Source organism: Stegostoma tigrinum, chromosome 7 (assembly GCF_030684315.1).
Source record: "Stegostoma tigrinum isolate sSteTig4 chromosome 7, sSteTig4.hap1, whole genome shotgun sequence".
NCBI lineage: Eukaryota > Metazoa > Chordata > Chondrichthyes > Orectolobiformes > Stegostomatidae > Stegostoma > Stegostoma tigrinum.
In genome coordinates, this window is record NC_081360.1 from 84,789,036 (window position 1) to 84,801,530 (window position 12,495).

General features: G+C 43.2%; 1 protein-coding gene across 3 annotated transcripts in view; it reads left to right on the forward strand.

The window, feature by feature from the left end:
* Window positions 1-11,799, forward strand: part of lypd6 (LY6/PLAUR domain containing 6) — a 247,224-nt gene extending 235,425 nt beyond the window's left edge. For all 3 annotated transcript variants that reach the window (XM_059647465.1, XM_059647464.1, XM_059647463.1), the window contains exons 3-5: window positions 1,602-1,700; window positions 6,515-6,645; window positions 7,510-11,799. In XM_059647465.1, the coding sequence (XP_059503448.1) occupies window positions 1,602-1,700; window positions 6,515-6,645; window positions 7,510-7,677 (398 nt within the window). In that variant the 3' untranslated portion in view covers window positions 7,678-11,799. The remainder of the gene's footprint in view (window positions 1-1,601; window positions 1,701-6,514; window positions 6,646-7,509) is intronic.
* The last annotated feature ends 696 nt before the right edge of the window (window positions 11,800-12,495 follow it).

Sequence of the window (12,495 nt, forward strand, 5' to 3'; positions counted from 1 at the left end):
ACTCATGGCTGATCTGTGGCCTAACTCAATATAGTGGCCTTTGCCCCATATCTTGTTAATATCTTCACTTAGTGAAAAATCATCTCGCTCAGATTTAAAGTAAACATTTGACCCAGCATCTACTGCCATTTGTTTATGGAAGTGCTTCCCACCATCTCTCTTGAATATTCTGGGACATAACTTTTACACTATACCACCTACCTCTGGATTCTAGAATCTCTCACCAGTGGAAATTGATCATCTTTATCTACCCTGTCTTTTCCTGTTAATATCTTGAAGGCATCAATCAAGTCACTACTTAACCTTCTGAATTCTAGAGAAAACGGGCTTAATCTCCCCTCTAACATAACCCCAGAAGTCCAGATACTATTCTTGTAAGCCTACATTGTACTCTCTTCAAGATCTGTATGCTCTTCCTAAGGTGTGATGGCCAGATCTTTTCACAGTACGCCAAGTGGTATCTAACCAGGGTATTGTGTAACTGCAGCATGATGTCTGCATCCTTGTACTTCTGTCCTCTAGATAAAAAGACCAGTATTCCATTCGCTTTCTTGATTATTTTCTCAATCTGTTCATGACATTTGAAAAGGTTACACACTGGAATCCTCTCTTCTGTTTAGACATTCACTGTACTTAACTTTTAATCATCTAGAAAGTACTCTTTTTCAGTCCAAAATGGATAAGCTCACACTTACCCACATTGAAATCTGTCTGAAATAACGAGGTGTAGAGCTGGATGAACACAGCAGGCCAAGCAGCATCAGAGGAGCAGGAAGACTGACGTTTCGGGCCTAGACCCTTCTTCAGAAAATTTTCTGAAGGGTCTAGACACCCCCCCACCCCCGAAACATCAGCCTTCCTGCTCCTCTGATGCTGCTTGGCCTGCTGTATTCATCCAGCTCTGCACCTTGTTATCTCAGATTCTCCAGCATCTGCAGTTCCTACTATCTTTGAAATCCACCTGCTAGTTTTTCCCATGCTTGTTGTCTTTCAATATCCCTTCATAATTTTACGCAGTTGTCTGCAACAACTACAATATCACCCAACTTTGTGTCATTAGCAAATTCGGATACATGACTTTTTAGGCCATTATCCAACTCAGTAATAAATACTCAGGGCAGGCTTTGGGGATGGGGAGTGGTGAAATTTCCAGAAAGGTGGCTGGAGAGGAGGGATGGGCTGGAGTTGGAAGGTGCTATGTCCTCAGGGGTAGGGCAGAGGACGGAGTATGTTGGGGTGGTGCCCTTGATGGGGAAAGAGCAGCCTTTAATTGTGTCAATCCCTTTCACTCTCACCGTTTTCTTCAGAAAAGTCATGAACCCCATTCATACGGCCTAACCAATTTCAGCGGGATGACTGAGTGTTGATTTCAGCTTCATCAGTCTTTTAATCCACAAATTCATAACTTAAACTTTCGCAAAATCAAATACCAATCCACATGAGAGAGGAAAGTATTGGCGTTGAGGCTTGTTGACCCTTTTCATCATCTCCTCAAAAAACCTGTTCTGATATATTTTGTTCCTCTTGTCGTTTAAAGTATCAGTAGTCACATGTAATGACTGGAGCTTTCTGATCATGTGTAAAACCTTGTACTTTTGCAGCAACGCCTTATCCTGGTGGGTTCAAATGCTTTACGTGTGAAAATGCAGCAGATAATTACGAATGCAACCGCTGGGCCCCAGATATCTACTGCCCCAGAGGTATGTCCAGATGATAGTGAAATGTGACCATCATACACACCAGCTCGGGACAGCTTAGTAAATTTCTTTCGCTGCACCTGCTTAGCCATGATTCATACCTTTGACGCCCTACCCATTCCCACACATGCCTTCCACATCAATGTTATTACCGGACTGGGTACAACAAAACAGATGAGGGGAAGGACACAGCAGATTTTACGTGGCAAGGGAGCAGTGCATACATTTGATTGCATGCAGGGACAAGCACTTACTTCCTCGGAATGTTTGTCAGATCATGATTTCAACATCACCCAACCCTCCTTCAGGCTTTTGTGGGGTGGAATTGAGGTGAGCAGGGAAAGCCTTCTGGAGCTGTCATATTTAATGGGGATTAAGAGGCATTTAATTTTATTTTTGCCCTCACTTTTACATTCCCAGGCTAAAGGGGTCAGAAAAGATTTACAAAGACGTTGCCAGGTTTGGAGAGTTTGAGCTATAGGGACAGGCTGAATAGGCTGGGACTACTTTCCCTGGAGGGTCGGAGGCCGAGGGGTGACCTTATAGAGGTTTATACAGTCATGAGAGGCTTGGATCAGTTGAATAGCCAAGGTCTTTCCCCTAGGTTGGGGAAAACTAGAGGCCATAGTTTAAAAGGGCCAAAGGGGTAACTTGTTCAGGCAGAGGATGGTAAGTGTATGGAACGAGCTTCCAGAGGAAGTGGTAGAGGCTGATACAGTTACAACATTTTAAAAGGCATCCGGATGGGTATGCGAATAGGAAGGGCTTACGGGGATATGGGCCAAATGTTGGCAAATGGATTAATTTAGGATAGCCGGTCCACATGGACAATTAGGACCGAAGGGTCTGTTTGTTTGCTGAACAACTCTGTGACCCGAAGGATCCTGATTCTTGGCCTGTCAGCAATTTGCTAGAGTTGCTTAGGTAAGAACAAAAAGGAGAGTTTCTTCAGTGAAACTGACCAGCTGGCAAGGCTTTGATCAGTTACACAGAGGAACTTCAGCCATGGCCAGGTAAGAGGCTACTACTTAAAGGACATTTTCTGTCAGAACGCCAGAGTTTTCTTGCTGTGTCTTTGAAGGCTCTTCACATGTCCAGCCGTTCCTGGGTTGGAGAGAGCGCACAACCTTTACACACATCCTTGGCCACCTGAATCCTTGCTTGGTTGGAGAGAGGATAATTCCTCACCTGGTGTTTGGGAGAAGTCATCCCACTGCAGCCTCTCAGACCCCAGAGCAAGGCCTCCAGGTTAAGTGTGAAAGACCTAGCAAGCAGTCCTCTGAGATCTCCTGTCCATTCCTGAAGGTGCTGCACCCTCAAAAATCCAGATATTGGGGAACCTATGTAGGCAATGTCTTGGTTCCTTTTAATATGCAATTATTTGACAGAATGCATGCTGTGTGCCATGCACCTTCCCTAAAAGGTAAGGCATTCTGGAGACAGAATCCTAAAGCCATGGCTACATTAAAGCTCATTAGTAAGTTAGGTTTTCCTTTACAAACTGGTCACACTTTTCCAGCAGAGAGTAAGTCAGGAAGATGCTGTCTACAGATTCTAAATTGGTAAAAACACTGTGGTGTGGATCTTATGTGAGTGAGTAAAATATTGTGGGCATAAAATGTTTAGGGAAACACCTGATGCACATTCACTTACTAAAGCTTTGTTTACCATCTTGATCTAAACCATTGCCTGTTTCAATAACTGGCGGATTCTTCTATTCACTGCATATAAACAGGCTGACAATGTGCCAGGACACACTCGTGACAACAGAGATGCACTCACACCTGATGCCACTTAGCAGCCTTGGCTTATCTTTTAGAAGAAGAATGTGACTGTTCTAACCACCTAGGAATGTGATCATTCCACTACAGGGAAATTAAAAACAACAATTCACGGCAGTAAATTGCAGCTTAACAGTTCGATCTATGGCATACATTCCAGAACACATTTTAACCTGCTAATACATTAGGTGTATGTGGCCTGCCATTTAACCCCTTGAACCTGTTCTGCTTATCCAATGAGATCATGGCTCAAATTGCAACCTATCTCCATATTAACTGCCTGTGTCATGTTCCTTTAGTACCTTTTGCTAACAAAAATCCAGTAAGCTCTGTTTTAAAAGTAGCCATTTGAATCCAACGTCAGTTTCCATTAAAGATGAGAGATACTGGGAACTGCAGATGCTGGAGTATTCCAAGATAATAAAATGTGAGGCTGGATGAACACAGCAGGCCAAGCAGCATCTCAGGAGCACAAAAGCTGACGTTTCGGGCCTAGACCCTTCATCAGAGAGGGGGATGGGGAGAGGGAACTGGAATAAATAGGGAGAGAGGGGGAGGCGGACCGAAGATGGAGAGTAAAGAAGATAGGTGGAGAGAGTATAGGTGGGGAGGAAGGGAGGGGATAGGTCAGTCCAAGGAAGACGGACAGGTCAAGGAAGTGGGATGAGGTTAGTAGGTAGCTGGGGGTGCGGCTTGGAGTGGGAGGAATGGATAGGTGAGAGGAAGAGCCGGTTAGGGAGGCAGAGACGGGTTGGACTGGTTTTGGGATGCAGTGGGTGGGGGGAAAGAGCTGGGCTGGTTGTGTGGTGCAGTGGGGGGAGGGGACGAACTAGGCTGGTTTAGGGATGCAGTAGGGGAAGGGGAGATTTTGAAACTGGTGAAGTCCACATTGATACCATTAGGCTGCAGGGTTCCCAGGCGGAATATGAGTTGCTGTTCCTGCAACCTTCGGGTGGCATCATTGTGGCAGTGCAGGAGGCCCATGATGGACATGTCATCTAGAGAATGGGAGGGGGAGTGGAAATGGTTTGCAACTGGGAGGTGCAGTTGTTTGTTGGGAACTGAGCGGAGGTGTTCTGCAAAGCGGTCCCCAAGCCTCCGCTTGGTTTCCCCAATGTAGAGGAAGCCGCACCGGGTACAGTGGATGCAGTATACCACATTGGCAGATGTGCAGGTGAACCTCTGCTTAATGTGGAATGTCATCTTGGGGCCTGGGATAGGGGTGAGGGAGGTGGTGTGGGGACAAGTGTAGCATTTCCTGCGGTTTCAGGGGAAGGTGCCGGGTGTGGTGGGGTTGGAGGGCAGTGTGGAGCGAACAAGGGAGTCACAGAGAGAGTGGTCTCTCCGGAAAGCAGACAGGGGAGGGGATGGAAAAATGTCTTGGGAGGTGGGGTCGGATTGTAAATGGCGGAAGTGTCGGAGGATGATGCGTTGTATCCGGAGGTTGGTAGGGTGCTGTGTGAGAACGAGGGGGATCCTATTAGGGCGGTTGTGGCGGGGGCGGGGTGTGAGGGATGTGTTGCGGGAAATGCGGGAGACGCGGTCAAGGGCGTTCTCGATCACTGTGGGGGGAAAGTTGCGGTCCGTAAAGAACTTGGACATCTGGGATGTGCGGGAGTGGAATGTCTTATCGTGGGAGCAGATGTGGCGGAGGCGGAGGAATTGGGAATAGGGGATGGAATTTTTGCAGGAGGGTGGGTGGGAGGAGGTGTATTCTAGGAGGAGGTCTATTCACCCTCCTTCACACCCCGCCCCCGCCACAACCGCCCTAAGAGGATCCCCCTCGTTCTCACACACCACCCTACCAACCTCCGGATACAACGCATCATCCTCCGACACTTCCGCCATTTACAATCCGACCCCACCACCCAAGACATTTTTCCATCCCCTCCCCTGTCTGCTTTCCGGAGAGACCACTCTCTCCGTGACTCCCTTGTTCGCTCCACACTGCCCTCCAACCCCACCACACCCGGCACCATCCCCTGCAACCGCAGGAAATGCTACACTTGTCCCCACACCACCTCCCTCACCCCTATCCCAGGCCCCAAGATGACATTCCACATTCAGCAGAGGTTCACCTGCACATCTGCCATGGTATACTGCATCCACTGTACCCGGTGCGGCTTCCTCTACATTGGGGAAACCAAGCGGAGGCTTGGGGACCGCTTTGCAGAACACCTCCGCTCAGTTCGCAACAAACAACTGCACCTCCCAGTTGCAAACCATTTCCACTCCCCCTCCCATTCTCTGGATGACATGTCCATCATGGGCCTCCTGCACTGCCACAATGATGCCACCCGAAGGTTGCAGGAACAGCAACTCATATTCCGCCTGGGAACCCTGCAGCCATATGGTATCAATGTGGACTTCACCAGTTTCAAAATCTCCCCTTCCCCTACTGCATCCCTAAACCAGCCTAGTTCGTCCCCTCCCCCCACTGCACCACACAACCAGCCCAGCTCTTCCCCCCCACCCACTGCATCCCAAAACCAGTCCAACCTGTCTCTGCCTCCCTAACCGGCTCTTCCTCTCACCCATCCCTTCCTCCCACTCCAAGCCGCACCCCCAGCTACCTACTAACCTCATCCCACCTCCTTGACCTGTCCGTCTTCCCTGGACTGACCTATCCCCTCCCTACCTCCCCACCTATACTCTCTCCACCTATCTTCTTTACTCTCCATCTTTGGTCCACCTCCCCCTCTCTCCCTATTTATTCCAGTTCCCTCTCCCCATCCCCCTCTCTGATGAAGGGTCTAGGCCCAAAACGTCAGCTTTTGTGCTCCTGAGATGCTGCTTGGCCTGCTGTGTTCATCCAGCCTCACATTTTATTATCTCAGTTTCCATTAATGAGTGTTTCAAGGTTCGATGGCCTATTGTGAGAAAGAGTGTAGCCCAATTTCACATTACTTCCCTTGTTCATGTGAAATGATAATAAATTCTGTGCAGTTTTATAATTCTCCACACGGTTCTGCAGCGCTGCCGACGTTTGATTGGGCTCTTGGATTTTCTCATATCTTGCATGTTCTTGCTTTCTAGGGACACAATACTGTTACACAAGGCATAAAATGAATGCAAAGGGTGAAAGTTCATTGGTCACAAAGCGATGCGTCACTCTGAAGGAGTGTTTATCTGTCGGATGCACACAACCTGATAATGAAGGAAATAAGGTGAATAGATGCTATTCCACTTGCATTTGCCTCATTAATTGGTATTTTTGTCCTTTTTAATTGCAATGGGAATCAAGCGTGACCAAGCTCACTCCAATTTGAAGCCCAAGCTGTTTTAATTCCTGGGCTCCCTTTTAATATGCAAAGCTTGGTTTCATGACAACCCTTAGGAGCCAAAGACAGGGAGTGTGCCAGGAGTCCATCACCGAGAGGTATGTGTGAATAGTCCCTGGCTGTCAGATAGAAGTGAATGGAGGAGCAACCTCAGGAAAAGGAGGGTAGTGTAAGTTCTTTGTGGGGCTGAGAAGCACTCCTCCACCTCAAGGACCTCATTAAAACCTTTCTCAAAAGCAAATGGTCTACCTTTTAGCCCCTCTTCTGGGGTCACTACTGTTTTGAAAGGACCTCACAGCAACATGCTTGGAAAAAAGTGGAGTACCAGCAAGTATATAGCAAATGGACTGCAGAAAATATTCTACACCTCCTCTCTAATCCCCACCCTTCTCCATGGGAATAGGATATTTAAATTGTGGCTGACGTATTCTGTCTAATTTTTGACTGAGGTGGGCATAGGTCAGGGCATAACCCAGTTAGAATTCAAAAGGGCCTTGAATGATGACTGTCAGAATTACACAGGAAGCAAAACACCAACAATGTAAGATCTGTTTATGGATGTTTCCTTAGTTCAGAAGTTAGAAAATAGTTTTTCACCTACTGAGATTTCTTGAGGTTATCAAGGCTATTACCCAAAAAGCAAGACCTCTTATTTTCTACAAACTCCTCTCCTGATAATTTAGTTAGTGTCGCAGGAGGTCAAATACCCTCTTGAAAATATACAGTAACGTTCACTGTCATCTTTTTCAGGTCTGCACCTCATGCTGTGAAGGGACAATCTGTAACCTCCCATTACCCAGAAACACCTCCCAGGCAGTATTTGCAACGCTATCTCCAATAAATCAAACATCTCGACATTCCTTTCAAACTGCATTGACTTTAACTTGCATCAGTCTTCTGTTCCTGCTTGTTGTATAGCTGGTGCCTTTTAATGCATTCATGTACAGCATTGTTTAACATAGTATTTATTTTTGTATGATACATTTATACAATGAAATGTCCTCTATCCTGTAAATAAGTTTAAAATCTTCTAAGTTTCTCACAGTAAATATAAATTGTTTTCCATTGAAAATATATGCAATTTTAAGTTTGTGAAAAGACTTTGAAGGAGTGCAGGAATTATGAAAACTTGAAGTCGGTAACTGATATTTATAAGTTATTTGTCACTTATTATCCATTATACAGGCATTAATATGGTCAAGAAATATTCAACACCTGAATAATCTGCTAAATATCATCAACATAACATTGGCATTGGCTTCTAAAGAAACAAAGCGAATGGGAAGGAATATTGATCTTTCTTAACGTTGATTCCATTCAAAAATGGCAGAGCAGTCAATGTGATAGTCACTTAAAATTAACAAATAACCAAGCATCTTGAAGCATTTTCAAGGTAGCATCATCAGATTCAGAGATTTCTTGAAATAAGTTTTCACTATTAAATGTCCTGGAATGTATATGGTCATTACCAATATTTTCTACAATTAGAAGTTCTTCCTGTTGGAACAAATGATACTGTGCTATTGTTTGACCACAGACTCAGCCATTTCCACATCTTTCAGCCATGAAAGGAACACAATAGAAACTGGAATTGACCATTTGGCCCCTTGAGCCTGTTCTGCCATCGAATAAAATCATGGCTGATTTGCTTGAGGAGGCTTTAACTATACTTTCCAGTCTGCCCCTCATAACCTTTGAATTCCTTGTAAATTTAAAAAAAAGCTATCTAGCTCAGCCTTGAATATATTGAACGACCTGACCACTATTGTTCTCTGGGGTAGAGAATACCGAGCATTAACATGCTCGGAAAATCAATATTCTTTTCCACCCACATGCAACCTGATTCTCCTTTGACTGGCAAAGTGGCAAGTACCATAGTCTCAAGTTCCCTCTTGCCTATTGGGCTGTCTTAGGCAGTGGCAGAATTCTTTAAATTGGGAGTGTACTGGAGCAAAATTTTTTCGGAAGAAGCTCTCCTTATTTCTGTATTAAATGGAAGACTCCTTATTTAAAATCTGTGGCCTTTTGGTTTCTAAATTCCCTCACAAAGGGAAAAATCTTCAGTGCCTATCTGTCAAACCTTTTCTGAATCTTTCTGAGGAGGAATTTTCTGAGGAATGGTCCTGACCCTAAACGTTCACTTTCCTGCTCCTCTGATGTTGCCTGACCTGCTGCGTTCCTGTAGCTCCAAACTGTGTTGTCTCCTCAGAATCTTGGATGTTTCAGTAGGGCAAGCTTTTATTCCTCTAAACTCTGTTAAGTGTAGAATCAAATTGTCCAACCTTTACCCATAGGTCCCCACCAGACCAAGCTAACATTATTACCCAGGAATGGCACTTTCCCATGATTAACCCACCTAACCAAGCATCCCTGGACACTCTGAACATTTTAACATGGCCAAAACCATTTAACCTGCACATCTTTGGAGTGCAGGAGTAAGCCAGAGCACCCAGAGAAAACCCACTCAGACACCGGGAGAATGTGCAAACTCCACACAGACAGTCACCCACGTGTGGAATTGAACCTGGATCCCTGGCGCTGTGAGGTAGCAGTGCCAACCATTGAGCCACCATGCTGCCAGCTTAAGAAATATTATCGGAAGCAGTAAATGGAAAATCTAAAGAGGCTTGCAGATCAACTTTTTATTGCTTTTAGCAACCAGTGTATAGGGCAATACATGGCATTAATCAATAAATATAAACAAACAAATTCATACTGTATATTTAATGACTTCACAATATCCACAATAGAATGCAGTTAATGAGAACATTATTCTTGAAGTGTAGCAGTTTCTATTGTAATGTAGGACACACTGCTAATTTGTGTGCAGGATGTTCTCACAAACAGTAATAAAATAATGGCCCGATTATTTTATGTTTAGATGCTGGTTGAGTAATAAATGTTAGCCAGAGACTTGTAAAAGTCTGCTGCCCTTCAAAGAGTCCCTTTTACATTTGTTTGGGAAGGCAGACTTCCCACTTGAAAGGTAACATTCTGACAGTGCAGCACTCCCTCAGTATTGCACTGAAGTGCCATAATGATGAGTTCAAGCCTGTGACGAGGGTATTTGCATGACATTGGGAGAAAGAGACAATGCAAGACCATATTGAAAAACAAGAAAGAAAAATGTGGGCCAACCAATATGCAGAATATTGCAAATGCTGAAATGAAAACAAAGAAGGCTAGAACCAGCAGAATGTGTAAAACTCTGATCACCCTCCTGTGAAGAGCTTCAGAATATTTCTCCACTTTGAAGGCACTATATAAATATTTCTAGCTGTAGTTGATGCCAGAAATACTTGGGAGACTTGTTATAATACCATAGTTCAAATTTTCTAATAAGATTGTCATTCTAATTTAATAAAACACTGCCTCATTGTTCCAGATTTTTCTCTTTCTGCTTTAGTTTGTTAAATACATGACACGAAAATTTCTTTGTAAGCCACCTTCAAACTACACCTGCCAACTACGTAATAGTAGAAGGGCAAAAAAAAATTATGTTAGAAATTCGCAATGAAATATTACAGGCCTCCTTATATACTTAAAGTTTACATGTTTACCTCAGCTGATATGGTAGTTTATGCATTTTAAAACAGATCCAGACTTAGAGTGGGTGACATTCCAGGTTGATTCCAATAATTACACCCTCTCCTTCGGCACAAAAAGAAAACAGCAGTTTGTTTGAAACCTATTTTCAACCACTAGCGTAATTGGGACAGCCACCTTGTCTTGCAATTAATTTCACCTCTACCTTCTGAGTCAGAAGGTTAGAAAATCCATGCCATGTTTAGACTTGAACACAGACTGGCACTTGTAAAGCAATATTGATGTACCGTGCTGCATTATTATCCAAGTTTTAATTTCTGCATCAGAAGCTGAAGAGATGCTGAACTGAAGCAATTCTTGCGTGTTCAGGTGGACGATGGAAGATATTCTCCTGATAGGGTCATTATTCTCGAACGATAATATAGTGTGGGTCTTCTTCATCCAGATCCGTAAGTAACTGGCTGTTCCTGTGCAGTAGCTGGGATTAGGAAACCGATTTATCATTGATGTATGTGGCTAATGACTCTCAGTACCCTTGTGTGATGTAATGAGAGGCAAAAATATTTCAAACGTAAACCACCTAATTCATATCTTTTTAATTTACACACATCTGGTCTTTTGTCAATGCAAGCTCTGGCCATTGCAAAGAATGCTGTATAATTAAGACTACTTACAAAACTCATTACCCCAGTAAAATCTACACATAGATTTGACATTGGGAATCCTGAAAACAAGTTCAGGTAATGGATTTCTAATCTACTAAAAGCCAAGGTTGGACCGAAACCTTTCTCAGTGGAAAAATTGACAACCAAACAATTTGTAAACCAATGACATTTACTCAGTCGGTAAGAGGTCATTCTGGATGAGGTCAATTGAGACAGAACTACTTCGCCCTGTTCCAATTTATTGAAAGCATGAAGAACAACTTGAGTTTTCAGATCCTATTTAATTGAGTTGGAATTAATCAGACTATTAAAACATACTCAAAACTTCAAAAATAGAATTCAGTAAGTCAAAGACAGTTTGAGGTGGACAGTGGCAGCAGGCTCTGTTTTCTGAATGAGTTGCCTCTTGCTCTGAAGATTTTCCATTTTTGCCATTTAATCCCTTTATTTTCATATATCCCTTTATGATCTTTGAAGCAACAGATTATTGTTTTGGAGTATGTGTTTGCTTTTGTGATAAACATTTTTGCCAAACCTGTACGACATACCATTTTTGCTGAGTGCTAATTAATATTTACATACAATTGATGCACTTCTACTACACTGTAATAACAGATGATATTTTTATTTGCTGGTATAAAGTGCAAATAGCAGATCAGCTGACACCTGCACTCCTGTACCAACCTGTGATAATGATTAAATGGATCTTGTAACAGCTTTGGCTTCAAGTATTATATGTATTGTCATCCAACTGACATGCCAAGTGCTTTCATTATAACTTCACCTGTAAGCTTCATTTAAAGAAGTTAATAAACATTGTTACATCGTGTATTGCATGTTACTGTGTGCGTTTATGCAAAACAATGCGACTTGGAGACAAAAGTCCATTATTATTTCTGACCATAGAAGAGCAATGTTTTATTGAATCTGCTTTTATATTTAAAAAAGCATGATTTTTTGGATTATTGCAGAAGAGAATCAAATACACTGTGACATTGGAAGCTACTTTGGAGAAATATTACGAATTGTCTTACACCAGTATTGCTCTGATTCTTTTTTAATATTGTATTTAGAGCTTTGTGTCAAGTACCTTAACATGCCATTGTTCTTGTTATGTTCGGAGGACATGTTAATTTTTCCCACAACTAAGCAGCCTGAATCTAAATTAATTTGAAGAGATATAGCCACAGCCTTTTGCCCTGATATATTAACAGGTGATAGAAGTACTGCAACAGTTTACTAAGTTACTGTGATAGTACAGCTGCACCCATTTGCCTAGCTCCTAGGACTTCCCTTCATGTCACACATGTGATCTGAGTACCATTGTTCCTTCATCACGACAGGAACTGTGGCAATTCAAGGAAAAGACTCATTGCCATTTTGTCTGGTGTATGGGCAGAAAGTGAAACATTGCCCATATGAGAAATAAACAAGAACTGTCCATGTTTCCCTGATTTCAGTGATAATCCTAGCAATTTAAGTTTACATTAGACATGATTGAAAAGTTAAAAATTTTAAAAAGACA